Source organism: Kogia breviceps, chromosome 3, assembly GCF_026419965.1.
Source record: "Kogia breviceps isolate mKogBre1 chromosome 3, mKogBre1 haplotype 1, whole genome shotgun sequence".
Lineage (NCBI taxonomy): Eukaryota > Metazoa > Chordata > Mammalia > Artiodactyla > Physeteridae > Kogia > Kogia breviceps.
Genome location: NC_081312.1, coordinates 84,304,621 through 84,331,917, shown reverse-complemented (window position 1 = coordinate 84,331,917; position 27,297 = coordinate 84,304,621). Strand labels below are relative to the sequence as shown.

The window sequence follows — 27,297 nt, the reverse complement described above, 5'->3', positions numbered from 1 at the left end:
GTGCTAAGGACACTCATTTTAGAGACATGATGAATTCCTTTAATATCTTCTCACTATCACTTTGCAGCCCCTGCTCTTAATGGGCTCCAAAGTTCCATCCAACTGTCTGTTGCTGGCAATTTAGCTCTCTGGCTGGCATTTCTGCCAGCAGAACTGACAGCTGGGAAGCTTCCTGAATGGATACCCTTCACTGTCCTTTCCTCTCTGCTCTGAGCCTCCAGCAGCTGCCCCCAGTCTAAGGCGAGGGCAGGGTTGTGACTGGCACCCATGCCCTGGAGCCCAGGGCCTGACTTTCAGGAAGGACAGGTGAGTTGAGGGAGTGGAAGGCTTGTGCCAGACCAGGTAAGAGCTCCAGCCAGAGTCCAGGGAAGGGAAGAGTCTCAGGTAGCATGATGTTGGCTGCCCAAGGCCCATCCAGAACTGTCTGGGGGGAACACCTTAGCTCTAAATGCACGGAGTTCACAGGCTCTGGGCCATGTGGCCTCTTGGGAACTGACTGCAGAGCTTGTGGAACTCCACCTTCTGAGTCTGCCCTGGGTTAGAAGGCATGACCTAACTGCCACTTGGCTGGGCTGGGCTATGCTTAGAGGGTCTTAGGGTAGGGGGTGGGGCAGGCAGCTACTGCCATCCCTTCTCAGGGTCTTTCCTTCTTTAACCTCTGGACCACACCTTGACTGCCCTGGGGTGGGCCTGCGGGAACTTCATGTGAACACTGATGCAAAGGGTCCTGGTGTGCACTGCCCTGCCCTCCCCAGTGGCTCTTGCTGGGATGATGGACTGTCTGAGGCAGCCCCTCCTCCTGTCTGACCATCCTCTCCTCTACAGAAGCCCTGCATGCTTGCTAACTCCTGGCCTTGCATTCTTGCCCCTGGGTCTGGCTCCATCCCTCCCCAGGGTCCGAGACCTCTACCTTGCTCCACCTTGCCTGATCCCTGACACACCATCTTCCAGCAAAACCCACTATAGTGGAATATAAAAGACTTCTTGTCAGCTCGTGCCTGGGGTCAGGGAGACAAATGACAGACAACAGGCCACCTGCTTCTGGGATCTGACCTCTGATGGTGGGCGTTTAAATTCCTGCCTGGGTCATGGTATATAACTGGTGAAAAGACCACCTGAGGTAAAGGGTCTCCTGTGTTCCTCCTACTCAGGGTCTGCCCCAGAGTCTCTTTCATTCCTAGGTACTATCATCATTACCCCCTCCTTTGGCTTAAGACATTAACAGGATTATGTTTAAAATGTAAAATGCTTCCTGGGACAAGAATTTAAGTCTATCCATTTACAAATTAGCTGGATCTATTTATCAGAGAGTGGCTGGGTCCCAGGAGTGGGCCGAGCCTCTCCTTGGGGGGTGCTGGTGAATAAGCGTGGGCTGAGCTGGGGCTCCAGGTCCATCGTCGAGATGCAGGGGCTGGGGGTGGGCAGGGCCCACCCCTGTTTGGGCAGGAGGCACAGAGGAGTAAGGGGACCTGTCCTCCTACTGTGTTAGACCAGGCAGCCTCTCTCAAGCCATCTTGTTACCTGGCAGCTCTCACCTGTCCCTGCTTGGGGGTGTGTTTGCTGATACTGCTGATGGAAAGGCAACCTAGACTGGGAAGTGAGGACCCCCAGGCCTGAAGCTGAGTCTGTCACCAGTTAGTTCTGTGATCTTAGGACCCCACTTTCCTTCTCTGGGTTCTGTTTCCCTCTATGAAATTATGAAGGCTGCATTAAACATTCTTTGGGCCTCCCTTTGGCTTGAATGTACTACCGCAATCCAAGCGGGCTAGCTCCTTTCTGGGGCGGCCGTTTTCCTCCTCTGCGCTCCTCCCCACTGACCCGAGACTGTGCTCTGGATGCACAGTTGGTCCCCGGCTCCCTGCACTCTCTGTGCCTTCTTACGCAATTCCATATGGAGGCTCATTCGAAGCTGGAAGAAAGAAAATGGAGGCTGGAGGCTCCAGGTCAGGACTGAACCAGAGAACCAGTCCTCCCGGTTTTTAGCCCGCTGCCACTGCTGCAGCACTCAGGAGCCTCAGGAGCCAGGCGGACAGGCAAGCAGCAGGGGCCTTGAGCAAGGTGACTGGTTCGTTGCTATTTGCCCTGGGGTGAGTGGGCTGGGTTCCGGGTGCACGGGGGTCAGAGACCAGAACAACGAATGAACCAGCTGACCTGAGCTTCCTGGGCCTGCTTCTCTGAGCACGCAGAGGCCGCCCCCAGGTCCCGGGCACCCTGAGTGTGCAAGAGAACACAGCCCTGCCTTCACCCCGTTAGCCACAGGCCAGGGGCCCAAGTGCTTGGCAAACTCAGGCAAACCAGAGCCAGGCTGAAAGGTGCCAGTGTTTGCTGACTGAGGCAGCACTTCGAGGGGGAAAGCTTACCACAGAGAAACCACAGGTGTAAAAAAAGGTCATCGCTGTCCCCCTGTAAAGTCTCTGCACCGCCTGGTGGGTCATAGTGAGGTTTTATAGAAAATGCTGGCCAGTGTAAGTGTCCCTTTGCTGGGGCTGATGTGGCCCCTTGCAGTTGCGAGGGAATGGTCCCTGCCTCCATGCTAATTCTCCCCAGGATATGAAAGTCTGTCCTGTTCAGCTTTCCTTTCCACTGCTCTGTTGAAGCCTGTAAGTTCCCCTGGGGCAAGGGCTCCAGCACTCCACCCCACCCCTGCCCCCATCCTGCCCCCAGTGTTTGGTACTCCGTAGTCAGGCCGTAGCTCTTCCCTGCCTGCAAGCGAGTGAGCCAGAACAAGGTGCCAATGGCCACCACCTAGTACTGCCTAGAGCCCACACCCTGCCCAGAAAAGACAAGTCCCCCTTTATCCCACACCTCTCACCTTAGCCCCCAGTGGGCCCTCGGGCTGAGCTTGGAAGGGGCAGCTTCCCAGGACCAGTCGGCCTGTTCACCCCGGGCAGGAGGGTCAGCCCCGCTTCAAGAAGTTGAGAGCTCTTCTGAAGCTTCCATTTTCCATGCTCTACTCCAACCGGTTGGCTAGTCCACTTCTTTTAGGGACAGGCTGCAGAAGGCCTGCTAATGAGGTTTGCTAGCAGCCTTCCTGCTGCCCGAGTCTCCTTCCCACTCAGGTGTGGAATGCATCCTACAGGAAGGGCTCCACTTCCAGCCACAGGTCAGCTTCCCATGAGTCCTTCCTGCCTTCTGCGCCCAGGACACAGTGCGCACAGGCGCCTCTGGGGCCGTTTGGGTGAGGAATGAGGTCTCTCAGGGTCTCCGCCTCCGCCCTGCCTGGCCCTCCCACCGAGGCGGTAGGTATAAGAAAGCCCTCATCCTGAGCCCTCCCTGAGCTTTTCCTCTCCTCCTGGCTCCCTCCTGGCCCAGCCACCTGCCACCCTGCTGGCCTGCTGTCTGTCCAGTGCTCCCCAGCCTCTGCCACTCTGTCCCCAGCTGGGCAGGAGCTGCTGCTCAGCTCTGCATAAACGGGGCACCGCCAGGCTTGGAGTGGCCTTTTTCCAGGAGCTGGGAATATGCCCACAGCTGGTAACCCCACGGCTAGTAAATACCCCCATTTTCCTCTTCCTGGAGCCAGGTATGGGGATTAATTGAGTGGGAGACACTTGGGTTCATCCCGACTCTGGTCCCATGGGCTCTTCCAGGACAGGGGGGGCATTCCTGGTCATTCTTGGGAATTATGCACAGAGTGGGTTTGCAGTGGCTGGAGGCCCCAGACCTGCCTGCACATTTCCCTGTGCCTGGCACATCCCAGGGGGCTCTGCTCACCAAGAATGTCTATCCTTGGGGGACCGCACGGTCCATGAAGCCACCACACTCTCCTCTTGTGGCCACTCTCAGGTGCACAGAGCTTTCCACCCAAATCAGGGGCCCCAGAAAGCCTGCTCCTGGCGCCGAAGCCTCGTGACTAGGCACCCTGGTCACCAGGGCTCCCAGGTTTGTCACTCCTGAGCTGCAGAGAGGACCCCTTGCTTGGCCCAAAGGCCTTATTCTCAGCTAGATGAGCTTCTGTGAGGCCGAGTCCCAGGCCCACTGGGGCCCATGCAGCCCAGAGCTCATCCTCTACTTCAGGAACCCGGTTCCCACCAAAACGACTCAGGGAAAGACCCCAAGCAGGACCCTCCAACCTTGGTGTGTGATGCCAGGGAAAGAGCAAACTACACTGTATGAGCCTTGCTTCTTGGTGGGGCCCCGGTGCTTTAGAAACCCGAGCTCACTGGGCCTGATGTCCCTGGAGGCAACCAGGTCCTTAACACCGCAGGGGAGTCTGAGGTCTGTGAGGAAACATGGTGCTCTCAGCCAGGCAGCCCCCTGAATCCGGCCTGAGGCCGAGTTTCAGAGTCAGAATCTGTGCCAAGTCAAGCTCAGCACAGGGGTGTGACTTGGATCCCGGGACCCAGCGGATGCTCCATAAATATCTGTGGGATGCACACATGAGGGAAGTCTCCCAGAGGCGGTGGGGCCTCCTGGAGGGGCGTCCCGGTGGCACTGGCATGGCCCAGCAGGAAGGGGAGTTAAAGGCAGGAATAGCAGGAATAAGCATAGCTCTCTCTGGCCAGGGAGCCAGAGGCCAGCTTGGATGGGGGTGCTTCAAAATCCGTCTGGGAATGGAGTGGCGATTTGGGTGGGGTGTGGGGCTCCTTAGTCCAGGAACCCACAGCTGCCCGCCCTGTCCCAGATGGTGGGCAACCTGGACACCTTGGCACCCCACCCCGCCAGGGAGGCCCGCGCCGCCGTGGCAGCAGGGACCTTACCTTGGCCGTCCTCTGGGCCCCGAGCTCCCTGCTGCAGGCCGGTGCTTGCCTCTAGCCCAGGAAGCGTCACTCCCTTTGGGCAAAAAAGAGAAAAAAGGAACAGAAAAAGAAAACCTCAGTGCTTTTCTCGCCCAGCCGCTTCTCCCGAAGGCTCCTGGTTGGTGTCGCCTTGCCTCTGTGGGCACATAGCCTTCTCCCTCTAGCAGCTTACTCACTGGTGTGGAGGCGGGGGACCCACACCAGAGCACGTCCTGTGGGGTCAGGGGTCCGAGGTGCTGGCTTGAGCACCAGCCTGATCAGCGGCCCCGCTGTGTCCTGAGTATGGGGGAGCGGAGCCCCGGGCAGCATCCTTCCCAGGGATGCACCCGTGAGAGCTCGGCAGAGGACACAACGTAGGTGCTGACGGGCACTGCACTGAGAGGGACAGAATTCCTGGTAGGAAGCTGTTTCCTTAGTGCCTTAGTGATTAGGGCTGTCAGAAGAGGAGGAAGCCCAAGCACCGTCTGGTGCCCCCGGTGGGATGGCTTCCATCCTTGGACCACCCCCTACCCTGGCACGCTGCCGTATCTCTGTCCCGTGGACTCAGTGGGGCCTGGGTCTGTCTGAGCTGGAGCTGTTCCTCACCTGCTCAGGCCAGGCGCCTGGTGTCCTTTTCCACAGCACCCATCTTGGGGCCTGGGTGGGCGCAGCATCAGTCAGGATGAACTGCTGCCAAATCCCTCACCCCCAGTCTCTGCCCGCTCCCCTGCGGTCCGCTCTTGCACACACACCTGCTCCTCTCACACACACATGGGGCCACACCCGGCGCAGAGCCACCTACCTGCCCAGAACAGCCTAAGCCAATCCAGTCTTGTTCTCCAAATGCCACTCTGACCCTAGGAGCTACTCATTTACAGAAATATCCCTTAGGAGGTGAGTTCAAAGCCAGCCCGGGAGGACGCCAGTCAGCGTGGACCAGACTCCCCTTCTCCCGACACCTCCAGAGGACAGGCAGCCTCATCATCATATCTGCTGTTGCACTTTGCTGGCTGACATCTCTCCCCGGCCCCTCAGGCCCCCACAGCATCTTCCATATCCTTAGCAGGTGGCGGCAGACTCGTGGCAGGTCCCATCTTCCTTGGAGTCCCAGGTAGTGAGGGGAGAGCTAGAAGGGGCAGGACTCAGGTGCAGCTCCAAGTTTCCAGTTCCCAAAATAATCAGATGCAAAAGGGAAGGAAGAAACCTCCAGGCCAGCAGTGACTCAGTGCCTGTGGGCCGGCTTAGTCACCTGGATGGCTGCTTCTGGCTCCTGGCACATCAGGCAGAGAGCTATGCCCTCCCCCCTGCTGCCGGCAGCAGGCTGTCAAAGGGAGCATGGCCAAGGAGCCCCAGCTGGCCCAGGGCTCCTGGCAAGCGGCACTGGCGGGCTCTGGCCTCCACCCCAGCCGCTCACCCCTCCTCCACGGAACACCTCGGCTCACTTTGGGATTTCTCCATTAAATCCTCAGGCATCAACCCGCTCTCATTTGGGGCGCCGAGCTGCTCCAACGTTGCTTGGCAATTTTGATATCGTCGGAGGTTGCCATGGGGAGGAGGGTGATGTCATTGACACAAAAAACCCACTGAATTTACAAATCAGCTGGGGCTGGAGCTATTTATAAAAACACGTTTTTTTCCTGCCTTCCTTTACTGAGGGGGAGGTGGGGGGAAGGGCTGCCTGCCCAGCTCAGTGCAAGCCTCCCTCAGCCCCTGGGAAGCCAGACCTCCCAGGCTCCCCACTCCCAGAGATGCAGGATTCGGAATTCGGGGTTGGGACCCGGCTGCCCAGCCACAGCTGGCTGAGCTCGCCTTTAGGGGTCTCAGCTGGTTTTGCTGTGAAGGGTGAGAAAGCGGCACGCAGGGGGTGGCGGGCAGCACGGGCACCGGCTTTCGGGGTCGGCAGAGACCCTTTGTTTCCCAGACCCTGATCAGAAACAGGCGCCTTTGCAGGTGGGAACTTGAGCGCCCCAGGGGCCAGGCAGAGCTCAGCCTTCTACAGTGCCCTCCCGGTCCCTGGACCCACCTGTCCCCTCACTGGCTCCTTTTCTTCTCCCAGTGCCCAAGCCCAGTCTCGGCCCCTGCTCCTCTCTCCTACACTTGCCCACACTCCCGCTGGAACACTATCCTCTCCATGGCTTTGACCATCAACCTGGAAATGCTCACTCCAGAGCCCAAGTCACAGCTGCCCCAGTGTAGGCACCACCCTGACCTGCCAGTTCCCGCCCCAGTGGCCAATGCTGCTGAAGATGGAAACCCACCGTTCCCCTTGACGCTTCTCATGCCCCAGCCCAAGGTGGCACTAAGCTGTTCGCGTTGTTTTTGAAAACTCTTTCATGAATTTTCTTCCATAGGGAAACAACGTGGTGTTTGGTTAAAAGCCCAGGTTCTGAGTTTTTCCTCCTGAGTTCACATCCCGGCTTTACCGTTCTTCAGCTGAGTGACCTTTAGCGCGTTATTTAATCACCTGGACCTCCATTTCCTCATCCATAAAATGGGGATGATTTCACCTGCCTACAGGGTTGTGGGAAATAAATGAACGAAGCTTCTGGCACAGGAACTGCTCATCCTGAGAGCTCAGAAAACATCAGTGTTCTTCTCAGCTTTCAGCTTCATGGCTGTGCTGTTTGTCACTCATTCTTATCCATACACCAAACAGCAGCAGGTCAATCTTCCAAACCATGACTCCAGTCACCTCCCGTGTAACAGTCTCAGGCTGCACACATAGACATTTTGATTGAGCTGCACAGCATTGGACCATGTGGCGTTAATCATAAAAACTCAGTTAGGTTTTCTAATGACCAGCCATTTTGAGCAGGAAAGGGATTTTTTGACAGCCATCAGGTAACTAACTCCCAGCACTGGTGAGAAGTCTGGAGAATCAAGTCCAGGACAGAAGCCGGGCAGCCCTGAGGTCTCTAGACATCGGACCTAACTCCACAGTCTCCACGCTTCCCCCACCTGGACGGAAGGTCCTCCCACCACACGCTCCACCGGATGCACCTCGGCACCTGGTCCAAGAGCAGGGAGAGTCTGGTTGGAGGCTCAGGTCACGTGTCCACCTCTGGCCTGGTGGAGGGGAGGGTAGCCTGGTCAGGTGTTCCCGTTATCCACATGAGGTGGGGAAAAGATCAGGGTGCTGGAGGCCAAAAACCAGCCAGAGTCACTGTGGGTCTTGGCTACTTTTTCTCATCCTTTAAAATTCCTGAGCATGATAATCCGTCATTGTCGATTCTGTTAGTCTTGTCTTCCGGGACTTCTGAAAGCTGATGCCTGCACAGACTGGAACTCGTTCCTCTACCATCATGTTGCATGGCTTCTTGATTTGGTGAGGATACCTGCCAACCTAGATCCCTTTCCTCACAGGTTGTAGAAAAGGGGGATCTGCCAGCCAATGGAAGAAATCCTGAAAAGGCTTGGCCGCCTGTTGTAGGAGGCAGTTGGCCAGATGCCTGTGTTCTTGGGCCAGGGGTGTGCCCTGTGCCCTTCCTTATCCCAGCAGAGTCACGTCTGCTAATCCCAGCAGGCTGTGCTCTCGAGGGCAGGAAACCCAGCATGGTGCCCAGTACATAGTAGATGCAAACTTTGTTGAATGAGTGAACGTGTGAAGCGGTTCTGTGCTCTGGTCACCCTGACTTGAAATACAGTGAATCACAGCTGAAAGGGACTCTAGAATCATCAGCCCTGCCCCGCCTTCTGCAGGTGAGAAAACTGCAGCCCCCAGAGATTAAGCGACTCAGCAAAGCCACAGAGGAAGTTAAGAGGCAGAGTCGGGACTGCAACTATGCTTTCCTCCTCACAGGCCCGTTGTTCCCTTTGCGGCCCACACAGCCCATTCTAGGTCAAGCCCCGAGTGTGACGTATCTGTAATTTAGTTCAAGGCAGCAGCGGTGCCGTCACTGTGGGCATTTCTACCTTTTACTCTTGGCTCCCAGGAAGTGGCAGCATGTGACTCAGCCAAAATGGTGTTTTTACAATTACTTAAAGTCTTTCACTTTACTCTCCATTTTGCTTTTGAAAATAGAGATATACTTGAAGCCTCAAAAGCAACTTGCCTCATCTGTACCATTTTGGTGAGTCAGGTTCCGTTGGATTGACTGCTTACACCGAAATGTCCCACTGCGTGGCTTTAAACAAATCGTCTGGGGATAGGTTTGGAAAGGCCCTCTAACAGCGAAGTCCTCACATTTTCATAGACGAATGCTTCCCCAGCTTTCCTTAAGAATAACAAGTTTCAGAAACAAAGTCTAGGGTTCCAGCGTGTGGGAAAAATGCCTTTTTACTGCCAACATTTTCTCGATCTTTAGATTCTTCCCCACACTTCCCGCCCCCCTTGTGCTGTGTGTATGGAGGGTGCTTCACACAGGCCTTTCTGACGGCTGTGTGGGCCTGTCTCCACCTGCCTACTCTCGCCGCAGGGCCAGGAAGGGAGGAACAGATCTGCCTGCCTTCACCCCCTACCATCCCAAGCTGGGGCAGGCTCCAGAAAGGAAGGGCTGGTATAAAGGAGCAGGCATTGTCACTGGGACCTGTGTCCTGCATTCCAGGGCTGGTATTACCTCAGAGGTGCCCCTCAGCCCTGGGCCTCCAGGTAAGAGGCAGGGGCCCCTCCTTCAAGAGGTTTTCCCAAATGGCTTCCCGCAGGGCAGGTGGGGTTCCCAGGGAGCAGATGCCTCCAGAGAACCCACCCACCCTCCAAGGTGTTGGTAGCAAAAGGGAGAGAGTGACCAATCGAGTCCTGGGGGTGGTCCTCAGTGGGAAGGAAGCATCAGGGCCTCGTCAGACAGGGATGCTTGGGCCCCTTCTCTGCCTCTCCTCCTGCCCTGCTCCTTCTCCCTCCTGTGGGTGTGGCGGGGGGCAGGGAGGCCAGGGTAATTGGGTATTCTGGTAGTGGGGCAAGGTGTATGGAAGACTCCTGGTAGGGGGCCGAGAGTGCGACTTGCAGAATTCTCTCCACGCTCCATGGAGTAGGAATGCCTGCCGGGCTGCGGGCTGCGTATTAGGGAATTTCTCCAGGAACTCTTCTTCAACGAAAGCAAATCGGAAAAGCCCAGGAAGAGTTACTACTGCTGCCCGCCAACGGCCTTGCTGCCCTGCCACTGTCCCTCTGGCCTTGATCAGAAGGCCCAACGCTGGCCCTCTGCCTAGAAGCAAAGAGGGAATGATGAGGACTTCCGGTAGCCCAGGCTGGGCTGCAGAATCTGCCCGCACGCTAATGGGCAGGGGAGGTGGGGAGGAAGCCAAAGGGCCGCGGCACAGACTGAGGGAAGACAGGGACTGTTCCCTGAGAAGCTGGTCTAGCGTCCCCCATGCTTCCACCCCACAGTACCCCGGCTTCTGGGGCTACTGGGGGAAGCAAGAAGAAAGGATAATAGGGTCGTGGCCAACGGGGAGACAGACCCAGAGAAGATGGCAGTGTTAGCAGATGGCCTGGGAAGCAGAAGATGGGTACCGCTTTGTATGGTCTTCCCTTCTTGCCCCGTTTGTCACAACGCTGCTGGGGACATGAGGGAGGGAAGCGCAGACCTGAATCTCATCAGGATTCAGAGTGACCCTGGCTAGGGTGTCTGCGGTTAACCTCCAGGGTTTCCTCTCTGGAGAAACAGGATTTTTCAAGTAAGTGAATAGGGAATGGAATTCTTTTTCCAGAACCAGGTCTATGGAATTGTGAAAATTCCTGGTTTCATGAGATGGAGGTGGCCACAGAAGAAAACATTTTTATCAAGTATTCACCATGTTCCTGGCATCATGTTCCTGGCATAGGACAGCTAGGCTCTTTCCACCTGTTAGTTCACTGAATCCTCAAAACACCAAGGGTTTTTTTTTATTTTTATTTTTTAATTTTTATTATCCCAAATCGTACAGATGAGGAGTCTGAGGCTCAGAGTGTTTAAATAACTTTCCTCAAATCAGCTAGGAAGTGGCAAAGCCAGGATCTGTGCCGAGGCAGGAACTCCCTGGGGAGCTTTGGCATGACTGTTTCTGGGAGACACTGCACAGATGGCTGAAGGGGGCCACTCAGTTGGGGTCTGGCCACAACATGCTCTGACGGGGCTGAGTGCTGCCTCTGGCTGGCTTTCACTGCTGTGCCACAAGGACAAGGCCTTTAGACTTCAGGGGGGAGTCAGCCCTCAACGCCCAGAAGTTCAGCTGCTGGCAGCAGGCCCAGCAGCAGCATTTCCCATAGATGGGCCTTCCTGGGAGTTGCCTCAATGGGAGGGGCTGGCCTCCCTCCGTCAGAGCAGGAAAAAGGAGGGACTAGCAGAAACTGGCTGGGACAGTTCAAACTTCACGTGAGACACAGTGAAAAAGAAAAGCCTTCTGTCAGGGAAATGGGTGCCCCCTCTTCACTGTGGCACATATAGCCTTAGAAGTGAATTAGGCTGGTCTCCGGGGTGCTTTAGGGGGTTGACCCTGAGGGGTTAATGGTAACATGAGGGCTGCCTCAGAAACTGGTCAGAGCAGAGTTACAAACTGCAGAGTCCCAAGTACACAGCCCTTTGCAAGTCCAGGCCCAGTCCCCCAGGAGCAGAGGCTTCCTGCCACACCTGAGCTTCAGCTGCAATGAGCAAGGGCTAGTGATAAATCTGGCAGCACATGTGATGGCAAAGCAGCAAAAGGACATATATGGAGGATTCCCACTGTGTCAATGACTGGCTAAAAACTCATTTTCTTGAGCACATATTATAGGCTATGCACTGTGCTAGGCCTATGTCACACAGTAACTCATTAAATCCTCTCAACAATCCAATTAACGAATCCATTCAATAAATATCTACTGAGTGCTTGCTGGGTACAAAGCTCTGTGCTAGGTGCTGGGGATAACTTCATGAAAAAGACAAGTCTCTGTCCTCATGAAATTTACAATCTACGTGAGAATTATTACTATCCCATTTCAGAGGTGAAGAAAGGAAGACCTCCTGAAGTTAACTAACTTGCTCAGGTCACTAAGTGACAGAGCAGGGGTCTGAACCCAGGCAATCTGTTTCAGAGTCCAGGATGCTATTTTCCTACCAAGTTCTGCCTTTTTTCTTCCCAGCACCACCCATGCAGCAGACACTACTGGTTGTCTCTCTAAATCCATCTCATGTCCCTTCTTACTTGCTGGAAGAAACCCAACTTATTTGGATGTATACTCTTCTCCTTCCTGTGTGCTCGGGAAGGGGCCCCTCCCCAGCACCGGCCCTAGGGGTGAATCTTGATTAGTTTAAACTGATCTTGCTAATTGCCTTCCTTTCACCAGGGATTGGTTTGGGCCCTAGGCATGTGACAACCGAGACAGGAGTGCAAGTTTGCTGGGAGAGTTTTTGGGAAAAATTTCCTTGTGCTGCTCCAAAGTTGTTGAGCTTGGTGTGGTAGCCAACTGGGTTCTAGAAGGGGACCAGCCTGAGGACAAAAGCCAACATGCTGAGGATGGCAGAGTAGGTGGAAATAACATGGGTCTTCCATGAATTGCTGGGTTCAGGCTGTTAAGTGAGATAACAGATATTCTTACCTTTTATGCTAATTTCGATTTTCTGACTTTTGCAGCTGAAAACTACCCGATACAGACCAGCTCCAATCCCTGCCATGCCCTGATGGCTCCCAGGACACCCTAACCCATGCTGACCCTCACTTCTTCAGTGTCCTAACACATCTGCTCCATCTACCTTACCTTGAGATGTCCTTTGACTTACTTCTCTCGATATTCTCTTGGCTTTTAACCTGTAATATCCTGTTCTGCTAACTAAATTATAAACTCCCTGAAGGGAGAGAGCATGCCTTACATTTCTTTATATCCTTCATGGTGCCTGTCATAAATGTGGACCCAGTAGAGTTTAAAAACATTCACTGGCTAAACATCTTTGCCACATTCCAAGAGATTATTTGCTGTCCTGAAGCGGGTAAATGAACATGTATCAACAGAGTAAAACAGGAGTCAACAGGTTGCAGCTGGAGGCCTGAGTGAATAAGAATGTCAGGCATCTCCATTGTAGCTTAGATTCCACGATGGATTCAGCTCCCGGCTGCCTCCTGTGCCCGGCTCTGGGTTGGCTGCTGGGCAGATAGAGACAAATCCACTGCTTGCCAGGAGCCATGAAATTTTCATGTTTAGCAACTATACTGTGTTATTAATTCTCACAACAGCCCTTTGGGGTAGAAGCCTCAGCACTAATTTATAGATGGCAGATTGACCTGCCCTGATCAAGAAGCCAGTATGGAGCAGAACTGGGGTTGCAGCTCAGGTTTTCCAGTTCATGAATCGAATTTATAGGGCTTCCTATGTTCTGTCTTTCCTTTTTCCTATTAAGCAAATGGTCACTTTTTATCCATTGGCTCAGGAGAGGGATGTAGCAGAGGGTAATATAGAAATAGTTCTGAAAGCCTAAGCTCTAGCAGCGAGTCTCAGGAAGAGACTAAATGTCTTGGCCTTAAATGGGGTGAGTAGACCCTGCTCCCTAAGCCAGAAAGTGCTTCCCCTGGTGGGGGAGAAGAGTAAGATACATCTGCAGGTGGCTAAAGGGAAGGGATCTGCATCTTGCTTCCCACTAATGTGGGCAGCAAGACCTGCCTGTTACATACTGTCAGAGCAAACAGGATCAGAGGCAGCATATAAGATTCCTGTGCTCTGAACATGGCACAGAAGCAGCAGAGAGCTGCGAGCCAGAGACCACCTTCGGACTGAAACAGCCTTGTGGGTTGAAGACGGGACTAGATGGACCTTCCTGATAGCTTGGTATCTGGCTTATCTTGAGACTGTCTTCTTGAAGTACAAATACTTGGTTCCCTGAAGGTCACTCCCAGTAGAAACTCATTTCCCCCTTAGATTAGAGAACATCATGTTTCTTTCACCTTTATTATATTATAGATTTAGCTGTACTCTGTACTATAAATTAATTCAAAAGACAGTAAGGCTCCAATCTAGCTGGGTTTCTAATCTACTCGAGAGGTTTCTAGAGAACTTTAGACCACATTAGAACTAAATCAATACAAACATCTACAAGCATCTGTACTAAAAGCTTTATTTAGTTCTCAAAACTTTGTAAAGTAGGCACTCGGGTTATCCTCATTTCATAGAGGACAATACTAGCTCAGAGAGGATAAGTAACTTGTTCATTGTCACACAGCCAGGATTCAAACCCAGGCACTCTGGCTGTAGAGGCAGCATCTCTAACCATGTTATTAGCATTTGGTTTGGCACCATAGGCAAGGGGCAATCTCAATACTGAGGAGGTTCTAGCAGGCCCTGGGCCTGTGACATTGACCCCCTATAATGTGAGTACCACATGCAAGATGTAACTAGAGTATAAAAAGACACAGTTCTTGTCCCAAAGAGCTCAGCTGAATTAGAGAGGTAAGGCATGTACATGTACCTCTCCAAGGCAACTGATGATACAATGCAGGTAGGTGCTATGGGGCTGCCCCAGTGGCCTACACCACTGGTCCACAAACTAGGTGGGGTTCTGGATGTGCCTGCTTGGGCGAGTCATGAGCAAGTGGCTTCCTTATCTGTTCAGTGACAGGGTAGTTCATCAGGAAGGTCTCTCCCAGCAATGCTAGTTAACGCCTGTCTGCTCTGCCTAGCTCCTATTTCTGTCTGCCTGATCCCCTAGATTCACTGGGACTCCTTGACTTGCTGTACCACACATGTACTCACCCTTAGCTGTCTCATTTACTGGAATGAGCCAGTCTCACTGAACTGTGTCATCCTGGTCAATATTTTTATCACTTTATTCTAGCATTACCAGATTTATTTTTCAATTTTATTTTATTTTTTTTATTATTTTATTATTTTATTTTATTTTATTTTATTTTATTTTAACATCTTTATTGTAGTATAATTGTTTTACAATAGTGTGTTAGTTTTCCCTCTACAACAAACTAAATCAGTTATACATACACACATGCTCCCACATCTCCTCCCTCTTGCATCACCCTCTCTCCCACCCTCCCTATCCCACCCCCCCAGGCGGTCACAAAGCACAGAGGTGATCTCCCTGTGCTATGCAGCAGCTTCCCACCAGCTATCTAATTTACATTTGATAGTGTATATATGTCCCTGCCACTCCCCCACTTCGTCACAGCCCACCCCTCCCCCTCCCCATATTCAATTTTATTTTAAAATGCAAAAGCAAATGTATGTTCGTCTTTTTGTTCACAGATTTTTTTTGTTGTTGTTCACAGATTTTAACGGGTATTTGTTTTCATGAAATGCCATCCTCACTTTGTTAATTGCAGGACTGAAGCAATTAAATAAAACGCATCACATGACCAGGCCAGTAAGATAAAACTACTTTGAAACTGCAGTATACACCGACTCACGTAACTGTTTCGAATGAATGTGAGGCTGAATTATACACACACAGAAAATAAAGTACACATTTTGATGGAATAAACATACCTGTGAAAATAACATTTAATTTTGAAAAGAGTAAACAGTACAATGAAGTGTATCGTGATGTAAGGTCAGCAGTCAATTACAGGAGAAGGTTAAAGAAACATACACAAAGTGACACACTGGAAATGAAAGTGAGATTATGATTCCAGGCATATCTACAGCCTAGGATAGATTTTTTTCCCCCTTCACCAAGACTCTAATACAGCTAGCTTTTGAACTTGTGGCCGCTATTTTCCAACATTTTAATTCACTACTTATTTTTTAAACTCACTACGTATTTAATTCACTACTAATTTCTAGGACTATATAAAATTAATAGACATAGAGTCCTTTGCTCACAAGGGGTTTGAGAACTAGCAGTGTGACTGGGCAACCACTGCTCCCCACGGAGAAGCCAATTTGAATTTAGTGGACAACACTGCTAGGCAGCTGAAAGTCTGACGCAGGAGCCTCTAAAGAGCAAGACTATTGGAAGTAGTATGCTTTGACGGGAAAAAAGTATGTTTATAGACATTTAGCCTGAGTTCATCATTGTTTGTTCCTTTCTTAATCATACAATGTCAGTTTGTGGAAAACTCAAGTTTTTATACGAAAGCCATAAAATGTATTTTGTTTTGAAAAAAGTCAAGTTTTATGTAATTCAATCCCTTGTTCACAGACATAGGAAGTTGTAACAGTAGGAAGATGATAATTTTAGAAAGCATACCTTGAATAGAAACATTATAAAACATTTGAACATGTATGAATTTTTAGCATACTAAAAATAGAAGTTTAGATATATTATCTTCAATAATTTAAAACTGTTTTCATGCTCTCATTTTAATTCCAAATTAATCTTGCTTTTATATTTGGATGATAAAATCTCCCAAATTTCCCACTATAAAAACACCTAACACATATTAGGCTTTTTATTTTTTTAATGTAGAGAAGGGAAAAGATGACAAAACCACAGCCCATAATTTCTTAGCCTAGATTATCCCACAGACATTTAAAAAAAGTAATCAGAATGTTCAAAATGCTCAGAAATGCACAAATTGTAAAGTAAAAGCCTTTATTCGTTCCCCTCTCCACCCTACTCTCCTCAAAGGCAACCACTTTTTCCCCTCAGCTTTTTTTTTTTAAACATAAGCTGAAATGTCTGGAATTCAACTTTCAAAGCCTAACTCAGGTTCTGCCATCTCTACAGGCTCATGCCAGATTGGAAGATTGGGCACCAATCTTCTTGGCACCAATGCCAAGGCATCCCTGCCATCTACAGAAATTGTCTGACTTCACCTCTGCATTAGTTCCAGGACTCCTCTCTTCCCAGGGTCTGTCACATGGATTATCCCTCTTGGACTAATGAGCCTTGGAAGCAGGGAGGACAACTGTTACAAACAGTGCTTTATCTTTGAGCATCTGTGCCAATGCTTCTTTAAGATAAATTCTTAGGAAAAATCTCTCACCTGAAGGGAATGAATATTTAAATTAAATAAACATTGCCAAATCACCTCCTAATAGTGTGCCAATTTGCACTCCCACTAATAACATGAGTGCTTATTTCCCCTCACCCTCACAAACACAATTTTCAACCATTTTACTATCTGAATGATGAAAATTTCGGGTTTATTTTGCATTTTATTTAATTAGGAATGAGAGTGAACAACTCACATGCTGGCCATCAAAATGTTTTTAGTGGATTGTTCATGCCCTTTGTCTATTTCTACTGGTTTTCAATTTTTTGAGAGTTCTTTGTACCTTAGGTAAAATAGTGCTTTGACAGTGCTCTATGCACTAGGGTTAAAACAAGAAACAAAGTAAATCCCTGCCCTTAAGGAGCTTAAATTCTAGTAGTGGGATACAGGGGAGAAGAACAATATATATATATATATGCTATGGAAAAAATAGGTGATAGGTGCTATGGAAAAAATAAAGCAGGGTAAAGAGGGATAGAGAGTAACAGCAGAACATCAGTGTGTGTATGGGATGCTATTTCATACAGAATAGCCAGGGAAGGCCTCTGATAAGGTGGAGATCTGAGAAGACATCTGAAAGGGAGTAGGGGAGTAATCCGTGTGAAGTTATGGGAAAGAACATTCCAGGCAGAAGGAACAAAGCAAAAAGTTCATAAAGAGGGAAACTAGTTGGCATATTTAAGGAACAGAAAGGAGGTAAGCAGGCTACAGTGGAGTGAGCAAGGAAAAGAGGAGTCAGGGAAGAGGTGAGGGAATAGCAGGGTTAGACCTGGTAGGGTCTTACAGGCTGTGAGAAGTCTTCAATTTTGTGCTGTGTGAGATGGGAAGCCACTAGAGGGTTCTGATTTGACTGGAGGTGGGTAGGGGAAGCAGAGAGACTAGTTATGAGACCTTGAGATAATGCAAGTGAAAAATGACGCAAACGTGTGGCAAATAATTTTTCCTAGTTTGTGTTTAGGGTTTTTTTTTGAGGGGGAGGGGAGAGACAGGTGACTATGTTAGGTTTTATTTTTTTATCTATTATAGTAATAAATAGCAATCTTCCTGGATAAATCTTAGTGTTATGTCACAGACAAAAAATTACAAAGGCATCTACTATTTTATGTTTTCAGTTTTTTACATTAACATTTTTGATCTAAAATTTTTTTTGCAGGTAAGCTGTGAAGCAGCAAAGACCACTGCATATGGCTGTGCAATTTATTTACAAGGGTACCAGGATGAGAGGGTAAGTGGGGACTGAAATCCAGCCAAGCTATGGTGCACAGGGAGGTACTGAATCCACTAGAGGAAGGGGCCTTTTTCTAATTTGCACTAAGGTGCTGTATGAACTAGTGGTGGCGCTGGTGATAGAGTTCAAACTCTAATCCATTATTTCAACACCAGTTTTCTGAAATGCCACCTTTATCCTATTAAATATTCATAGCTTCTTGTGTCTTTGGTGGAAACAAGAACCTCATTAAGGTCGAAGTTTGCCATATTAAAAAAATTTTTAAAAACGCATCTTCCTCACTAGGGAAATCTTACTTTTATGAGCCAGATTGGAAGTGAATTTGGTATAAGAGTTGGTGCAGCTGGAGGAAGAATTCCTCTTTTCCAAATGCAACAGACAAGAAGCATTTCTTTGCTGTCTTTGCTTAAAGATTTTAGCCTGAACATAAGAGTCATTTCAAAGTGCTCTGTGCTAACCCTCTGAAAAGCTTTCTTATCGACCTTGAGATAATAGCCCAACTAATAGTCGAAATCTTTTTATTTCCAGATTCAGGTTTGGCATCAGTTAGAGCACTCTGACTTGGGTGGGAGGTTTCTTGTACAGCTGTCACAGGGGGATGAAGGTTCTAACAGTGGTAGAAGATTAGTGGATGTACACTTTGTGAATGGTGAGGCACTATATATTCCATGGTCTCTTTTCAAACAAAAGTGAAGATCCTGTCTTTTCAGCTATGTTCTTTTTCTCAGGTCTATCGATATGCTATTTCTGCCTTAGTGAGACAAGAAATAAGAACCATTTGAAGCTTCAGCCAACAAATAGAGGCTTCCGCTTCCTTCTCCCAAGACAAACAACATAAAATATAAGGAAAATGGAAATGTGCCCGCTTTGTGGTTTAATGCTCAGGCAAAGAGAAAACAAAGACATCATAGGTCCTAATTGGTCAGGTATTATTTTCTCCCTTCTACAAAGAAAGGTCAGGATTGGAGGGGATGGGGAAAGGAGGAAGAGGTAGCAAAATAGTTGCAAGTTCTCTAATAAATTAGCTTCCTCAGATTTTCCTCCCTCTCCTCAGAGTGGACTTTCAGAATCAAAGCTTTATCCATAGAGCAGTAGTTTGTCAGTCTTGCTGTCAAGGTTGCTGAAAAATTCACTAAATGGTAGCTAAGCCTATGTTGAGAAAGAATCTAAATTTACCATCCAGCCTCAAATGACTTTATGTGTCAAAGAGGTGGATTGAGAAGTGAGGAGAGGAGAGCAGAGGGGTAGATGGGTTCGATTACATAAAAGATACAGATATATAATTTCATATCCTTAGTTGTATGAGAAGCAAACATGAAAATGTTTGAAAAATCATATTTTGGTTAAGAGCAAAAAATTTCTAAGTTGATTATCCTTCAGAGCCAAGTCATGTTTCAGTGCTTTAACTATATATGCTTAAATATTTTTAGCTGAGATATACTTAGAATCTTCTGCTTTCCAGCAATCTTAGAGCAGTAACAGTGACAACTAGAGTGAAAAAAAAAAATCAGGCACCAGCATAGAGGCACATTTGATAATTTTGATATTTAGATATGGAATAGTTAATTTTCATTGCCCTTTTCTACCAATTTCCTTCCCTATAACCAAGACCTAGTGTAATTCATGCTTCTGTTTAGCAGTCTAATACTTCATTTAGACCTATTCTCTCCCAAATGATTCCATGCTTCAAAGTCATCTTTTTATTCTAAAATTCTGCCTTTTCAAATCTTCCAAACAACATAATCTCCTTCTATTCCTTCATTAACCGCGCCCCTACCAAGTCATTTTGCATGTAACAGAATGGTAATTATTCCATTTCTGAAAGGTTGCTAAAGTCCATTCAAAACCTTTTCTTCTCTAACTCGCACAGCCCTAATCAAGAGACCGAGTAGCAGCAGCACTGCTAGATTATATATGTAGACCAAAGGGCTTGGTGGATAAAAAATGAAAACATTAAAATATAATGAAAACAAACAATTTTGCCCCTTGAAATTTAAGAAAATTTGGCCTTGTGTAATCCATTTTATCTGCTTTTCAATCTAGACCATTTAGTGGAAGGTCAGGAACACCTAAAGGAATGGTTGGCTATTCTGTCTCGTTACGATCCTATCATAACAGTTCCAAGTCTAGAATATATACATTTCCATGGTAAAGTAGCTCTTGTCTGCAAAATCAGGCCATTTATTACCTTAGTTAGCAAAAAGTAGATGAGATGTTAGACGCACATATTTAACAAATACTATTTTATTATTTACAAAATACATAGTGATCATAAGGGTACAGGTCACAAATTACAAACAGGAAAAGCACAAGGAAAAGTTGAGACAAATGCATTAAATGACAAGGTGCCCATTAATATGGAATCCATTTAGAATAAAACAGTTCTTTGTTAAAGTTAGACAAGGCCAAGAGGAGGTACCTTGTTGAGTAGAAAAAGCCAGTTACCTAGAAATATACTTCTACCAAAAAGCAGAAAAGTGTTAGTAGTATACCTAAATTAAATCATAGCATATACAGGTCCAGTGTTCCACGGTACCACCATTGGTTTTAGGCAGGAATGTGCTAGAGACTTGACTGCCTATCTTGCTGGAAGAGGAAAGCCCCAGGACTGATTAATTTCCCTACCTTCCATAAAGCTTTGTTCAGGTGACTTTGGAATGTGGTGTCAAACACCCCATTCATTTCTGCTGCAAGTTCCCTCAGAACAGACACTGTGGACTCATCACTGGCATTCAGAATCCGCACAAAGAATTTATTCCACAGTTCACCACCTTTTAGCCTAAAAATATATAAAACCATTTTCATCAAGATTAGGCATATAGGAGTTAGAATTCTGTGTTTAACTCAGTGGTTCATTTATGCACCAACATGATTTAAGGTAACACCTAATTTTAGGGTTAGAGATCATTCAAGTAGTGTCCTTTGAAAACCCAAGGTGAAACTACAAAAAAAAAAAAGAAAAAGAAAAAAGGACTACCATAGTGGGGAAAGCCGTAATATAATGCACATAAAGGGAAAGAAAATCTTTCATCTGAATCTATAAATTTCCTCCATGTACTAAGATGCAGCATTTCTCTTCTACAAATAGAAAAAAGACAAATTTTGTCTCCTCTCTTCCAACTTTCCTAAAGTCTAGGTCATTAGAAAGACTACAGTTTCCTCTCCCCCCGCCCAGTGGTTCCTAAGCTCAAGTGAAGTAACTACTGCTTAAGTCTATGATGTTTGCACCTTTTTTTTCGTAAAGATCAGAGAAGCTTCTATTATTGTATAAGGCAAGGCTGTTAGGAAACCCCACCTGACCCCACTTGCTTCTGTTTGTGTTAAGACCCACCTAGGACCATAACCAACTGGAGATAACCTGAATCTATCCTATATGCCTTACATATATTTCAAACCTATTTTGAAAGTACATGTTACAGACAAGTAAGACTGGCCAAATTTTGAATTAAATAAAGAAAAAAATACAATTCAATTGTTGGGAGGGGAAAATGGAGGTGAAGGGTTGTTAAATTTTCAACACTGATTTTTCTTTTAACCAAAGAATGTATCAGTAAGTGATAGATTGGTAAGCTTATTCTGTGAAGTTAAGAGCTATGATAAGGTAAGTGAGAACATGGGATATTTAATAAGTATTATGAGCAGGCTTGAGGGAGTACTAAGGTTCTGAGACCAAGCAGCTGTTATTAAGAGAGCATTTACTTCCTCACCAAGGAGATTCAGTTCTCTGCTTTGGTTTCACCCATTCATTAAATAAATAATAGCCTAAAATTAGTATGTAGTTTAGAAATTTAACTTTCTTCAAGAGATGCTTATTAACTTTTGACAAAAGCTATTAAAAAGGGCCATAAGACTAACACCAATTGGTTAGAAAATTATTCTCATAAAATGTTTCTATTAAGCCTTCTAAATTGAGAGGCTTCCATACTCTAGTCATGGTTTATATGTCTTTGATACATCTAGGTCCAGAATGATGTCCTGAAATCCAAATAGCTTGATTCCCATTTTTAATTAACAATTGCTTTGTCCTGCAGAAGGTGCTCCACTGATACTCTAATGAAAACTGGTTAAAATTAATGAAATCACGGCATTTGGACTAAGAAACCAAGGCTGTCAAAGCAGAGAGAGCACCCAAGATAAAGAGAACATTATTTGGACAGGCAAAGACCCTGAAATCACCAATACTTACTCAGAAATATTTTGGCTAAGTCTCCAGAGGGACCCATCCCAGAAGACCTGCAGGTGTTCCTTGAACAATAATAAATGTGCTAAATCTGCTATACCAAACAGATCTACCTGAAATCACAAAAAGCACCATCAGCTAAAATCATTCTCTGCTACTATCAAGGCAATTTATTTATGTAGGAAGTTGATAGGCATCGTAGTGCTTAGCTAAGTTTATTTTATGACATACATTTTAGTAGACTGTTCCTTATCTTTACAGTAAAGAGAGAAACTCCCCAAAGAAGTGAACAGTAGAGCCAACTCTAGGAATTATCCTAGAACAAAAGATGACAAATATATCTGGACTGTCAAATTCAAATCTGTACACCTACTAAATTTGCATGGACTCCAGCTGTGATCTAAATGTGTTCTACATGACTAGTTCAGGGCTATGCTACATATTCAATCAGCAAAATGCCATATATCCAGAGCTGAGTCAGAAGGGATTTCTGCATATAATGCCACCATATAAAACACTTTATATTTGTCTTAATGTCCTTTTTATATACATTATTTCATTTAATCCTCACAAGAATTCTGATGTAAACAGAGCTGATTATTATCTTTATTTTACAGAGAAAACCACAGAAAATGATTTACAAAAGACAACACAGATAAGTGGTAGAAATAGGCCTGACACTTAGGTTACTGAGTTAGTCATGTGTCTGCATGTGTATGTGTAAATTCTTCAGTGTTGTGACAGAAAAATGGTACATTTTGCTTGACTTGGTGGTATTTGAAAACTAGGTCATCTGTTCCAGGAGAGACAATATCAGTAAACACTAGCTTTCATGGCTTATCTAGGTAAGAAAGAGATTAAGAAACCCTCTCCATATTTGCTCAAGCTTGTTTTACACTTACCTGGTAGGGAGAAGAACAGTTAGCCAGGATCTTTTGTCCTTCCAGGATCTGTACAGTCCGAAAGCCGCTGAGGTTAAAAACATCTAGCTGTGCCCTAAGGTCAACACTGTAGGAGAAGTCCACTATCTTCAAAGCTTGACTGTTCTTATTACAATCATAGGGATCGTGGATTCTAAGCCCAGATGTAAGAGAAAGAGATAATAAAAACAGGCCATGAAAGAAGCTGCATAGCTGGTCTTAAAAAAAAAAAAAGAAAAAAAAGGAGGTACTGCAGGTGTGCCTTAGCTATGCCAATAGCTCCCTCCAGTGGTTAGTTATGAAAATGCACCTGTAAGAGCAGTGGCAGTATCCACCCAACTGGGGAATGTTAAGATTAGTTTATTAGTGACCCAAGCTATAGCTAAGCCATTGTGCATGGCCACCACAGAACATTTATCAAGTTTCCATATTATGTAAACTAAATACTGGAAGTAGACTGCAGGCCTCTGTCTTGCACTGTACATATTAACATATATAACAGCAATGATTTATACACTGACAAGAATTATGATGGAGGACATTAAGCTTTGATAGATGTCACAGTCTTTCTTGTTTACTATTAGATTAGGCTTTCCAAGTGTCATTCAGCTCCCTCCCTCCCAAAGTTTAACTGAAAACAACATATGGCTGTTTTTTTGGTAAAGTGATACCTTTACAAAATACTGTAAACCATCCTGTTTATATTAAATTAATACCATACTCTGTCTTCCTCTTATATGTAATTCCAATCCTGTTTCCTTACCAAAAAGAAAAAAAAGAGAAAAGAACTTTTAGCACTAATTCACTATTGATTTTCCTCAGGCTTATCTATTCCATATAATAAAGCTATTCTCCAAAGAAATATAGGAACTATTTATGCGAGGAAAAAATGTATTATTTTTATGTGTTCCTTCTGTTTCTCTGCTTTCTCAGTTGGTTTTTTCAAATCCTTGATTGATATCAGATCTTATATTCCTAAATACAGGCTTTGATTAATCCTATCACATATACCTCCACAGCACAGAATGATCTATTTTACTTTAAAATTTATGATTCCTTACTACAACTTGTTTTTGGCCATCATAAAACTATAATTCCCAAATATTTTCAAAACTTGGGAGAGGTAGGAAAAATGTTTCTGAGAATAATAAAAAGAAGCAGGAAGGTCTCCTAGCTCTCTAATCATCCATTCACTATTACCCTGGGCAAGACATAGAGAACAGACTTGAGGACATGGGGAGGGGGAAGGGTAAGCTGGGATGAAGTGAGAGAGTAATATTGACATATATACACTACCAAATCTAAAACAGATAGCTAGTGGGAAGCAGCCACATAGCATAAGGAGATCAGCTCGCAGCTTTGCGACCACCTAGAGGGGTGGGATAAGGAGGGTGGGAGGGAGATGCAAGAGGGAGGGGATATATGTATACATGTAGCTGATTCACTTTGTTATACAGCAGAAACTAACAAAACATTGTAAAGCAATTATACTCCAATAGAGATGTTTAAAAAAAAAGGCTCTTTCAATTCCTTGTGAATCTATATGAAATTTCCTATCAAATTGGAAAAGTTTTGACAAAGTAAAAGGCAATGTCCCTTCAACACTCTGTGGTTTCCTGGAGTCCTCTAGTGACTGAGAGAAGGATATCTGAACGCACAGCATACAAATGCCTAATCCCAAAAAGGCTTAGAAAATCTCTTCGCTTACAATTTCCATGAAAAGTCCTGAGAACTCTAGCACTATCCTCTGAAATTTCAGTGCTGTGAAATAGAACGAAAATAAAAACTATACCAGGGGTTCTCACATTTGGAAACATATGGGGAGATTTTTGGTGATCACAATGGCTGGGGGATTGTAACTTGTGTTTGGGTGAGAGGTAGTTATGGGGAAATAGATATAAAACATCTTGACATGCTTGGACCAGACCTGCACAAAGAATTATCTCATCCAAAGTACCAATGGTGCCCTGGATGAGAAATGCTGCTGTATTATGCCTGGGGAAGCCTTTAGGACTCTGCCATCTCAGGAAAGAAGGTAGGATGCTCTAGTTCTTTTGGTTATAGTTGCAGAAATACATTGAAGGTTCTTTTAATTTCCATGCCAACTATGATTTAGAGTCTAATTCAGTTTCTTCTTACAGAATAAGTAGTCAGGAGAAATGTAAAGAATGATCCAGCTTTTAGTGTACACCAATGACCTCAGAGAGAAAGTTAACTGCTTACCCAAGTCACAGGCTTGGGGCAGAGAAAGCTTCTTTAAACCAGACTGCTTCACTCAAATACCATGAGATCAATGCCCATTATTAGAAGGGTGTGTTGGTCCTCTAGTCCTTTCCATAAAACAAAAATTGTTGAGCATCTTTGCCTTGTTTATGCCTCAATGTTGTCTGTATTTTCTCAGTTCTTAGTATTTGGGCTTCATTTCTTATTTCCTGCTCTGTGCTCACCCCTTGAACCTGATGGCTAAACTGGATTTAATTTGAACACTAAGCCCCTTTTCTTGGCATGGTTTGCATTTGCACTCTGGTTTTACCTACTTCTCTTGCCAATTACCTCAATTTGGTGTGACTTAAGCTTTGGTCTTTGAAACTGAGCAGTGCCTCAATTTTGCTAGCATGCTTGCTAGCTCCGCATTAGCCCCACACAAAGAAAGACTAGACAATCTACTTCACATTTCCCCAAATATTCACATTTTACATATCTTCCTGACAGGAATCATCACAATAGAGTTGTTAATTCTTTTTTTCTGAATTTTTTCCTCAACGTGTTTTTTTGTTTGAATTCTTTTAAACTATTCCCAGTGACTATTGACTTTTAGGTAGCAAATATTCTCTTAATGTACTGTGTTCATTAATATGGCATTTATCAAAAGGCAAAAGAGAATGGCAACTATCCATGTTTTACGACGAAGCTGACAGAATTATAAGAGAATGAAAAGGACCAACCTGTTTCTAAGAATCAGACTCCTTGGACTCAAGTCACCATGGACTATTTCTGCTTTGTGTAGTTTCTCCATCATTGTCAAGAGGTTATAAATAATCAACACTGTCATTTCATGGGTAATAAATTCACTGTATTGAAGAAGATCCTGGAAATAGAAGGATAGAAAACTATTTCTTAATTTGGGGTGACTTACACTCAAAACCTTGCTTACCGCTGCCCTGTACTCTTCCTTGTTGTTCTGTATTAGAATGCTGGCTCCTTTGTAGGTTGGGTTTTTGTCCCAGTTTTAATAATGCTGCCCTCCAATTAGATTGTTTATAAGGATTTAATGAAATAATGGATGAAGAGCATCAAGGGTGAGCCTGGCCTACAAATGGTAGTTTTAAAATACCATCATTCCAACCATTTTGGAGAATTTGTATTACCATCAAAATCGCAGCAAAACCATCACTATGTTGTACACCTGAAACTAATGTAACATTGTCTATCAAATATACTTCAACTTAAAAAGAGAGATGAGAAATAAAAACCTCGGAAACACTAAACTAAAAAAAGGCAGTAAAACTTTCTTAAGAACATTCCAAAGAATAAAATGATATATTGTGGGGAGTTCCCTTGTGGCCTAGTGGTTAGGATTCTGGGCTTTCACTGCCAAGGGCGTGGGTTCAATCCCTGGTTGGGGTACTGAGATCCTGCAAGCCATGTGCTGTGGCCAAAAAAGATATATTGTGTTTGGGTTCCAAAAACGATCCAGGGGGAGAGTATAGATAAAACAAGACAGGCAAAAATAGACCTCTGGTTTCCATATTCCTCACATAAGGAGCTTGGAAGTTGCCACTGTCCTAACATGTAAAAAGCTGAGCCAACTGAAAAATCAACAACTCTTTTAGGATCTGCAAGCATAGGAGGGCCCCACATTTTTGTGAACTTTACCTCTAGGAGCCAGACCAGGTTCTCACAGTAAATATCATAGAAAAATTCCCCTAGTGCTTCCAGCAGTGGGAGGGGAAAAAAGAACCATTTGAAATAGGCCACAGAACTCTTCTTTTTAACAAGGCCTGCTTTCAGGGGAAACTAGTTAACCAGAGCTTAACCTGCTGGGGCATTATCAGAGCCTACCTGACCTGGGGAAGGGAAATACACAATTCCAGCCCACTCCAGCCATCTTGTCCCACCTAAGCCGGGTGGTGGGGGTATGGGGGTAGGAAACTGAGAAACTTGTGAAGTTCACAGTCCAAAGGCATAGGCTCGCAGCCGAAGACGATGAATCATAGCACTGTACGACACCTTCCCGCCCCTCACACCTTACTTATCATCATATTACTAAAGGCCTATTTACAGTAGTTCCTTTCACCCAGTTCTGATACCCAGGCTATCAAGAAAAAATTACAAGGCATACCAAAAAGCAAAAAATGCAATTTGAACAAGCATCAAAACCAGACATGGCAGGGATGTTGGAATTATCAGACCAGGAATTTAAAA

At 46.1% G+C, this 27,297-nt stretch overlaps 1 protein-coding gene across 1 annotated transcript in view; it reads right to left on the bottom strand.

Moving 5' to 3' along the window:
- BUB1B (BUB1 mitotic checkpoint serine/threonine kinase B) overlaps positions 1–27,297 on the bottom strand; it is a 79,835-nt gene that overhangs the window by 5,057 nt on the left and 47,481 nt on the right. Inside the window, exons 20-24 of the mRNA XM_059059002.2 lie at positions 25,818–25,960; positions 22,855–23,026; positions 21,959–22,065; positions 20,398–20,551; positions 4,698–4,770 (exon numbers count right to left, since the gene is read on the bottom strand). Coding sequence (XP_058914985.2) covers positions 4,698–4,770; positions 20,398–20,551; positions 21,959–22,065; positions 22,855–23,026; positions 25,818–25,960 — 649 coding nt within the window. The remainder of the gene's footprint in view (positions 1–4,697; positions 4,771–20,397; positions 20,552–21,958; positions 22,066–22,854; positions 23,027–25,817; positions 25,961–27,297) is intronic.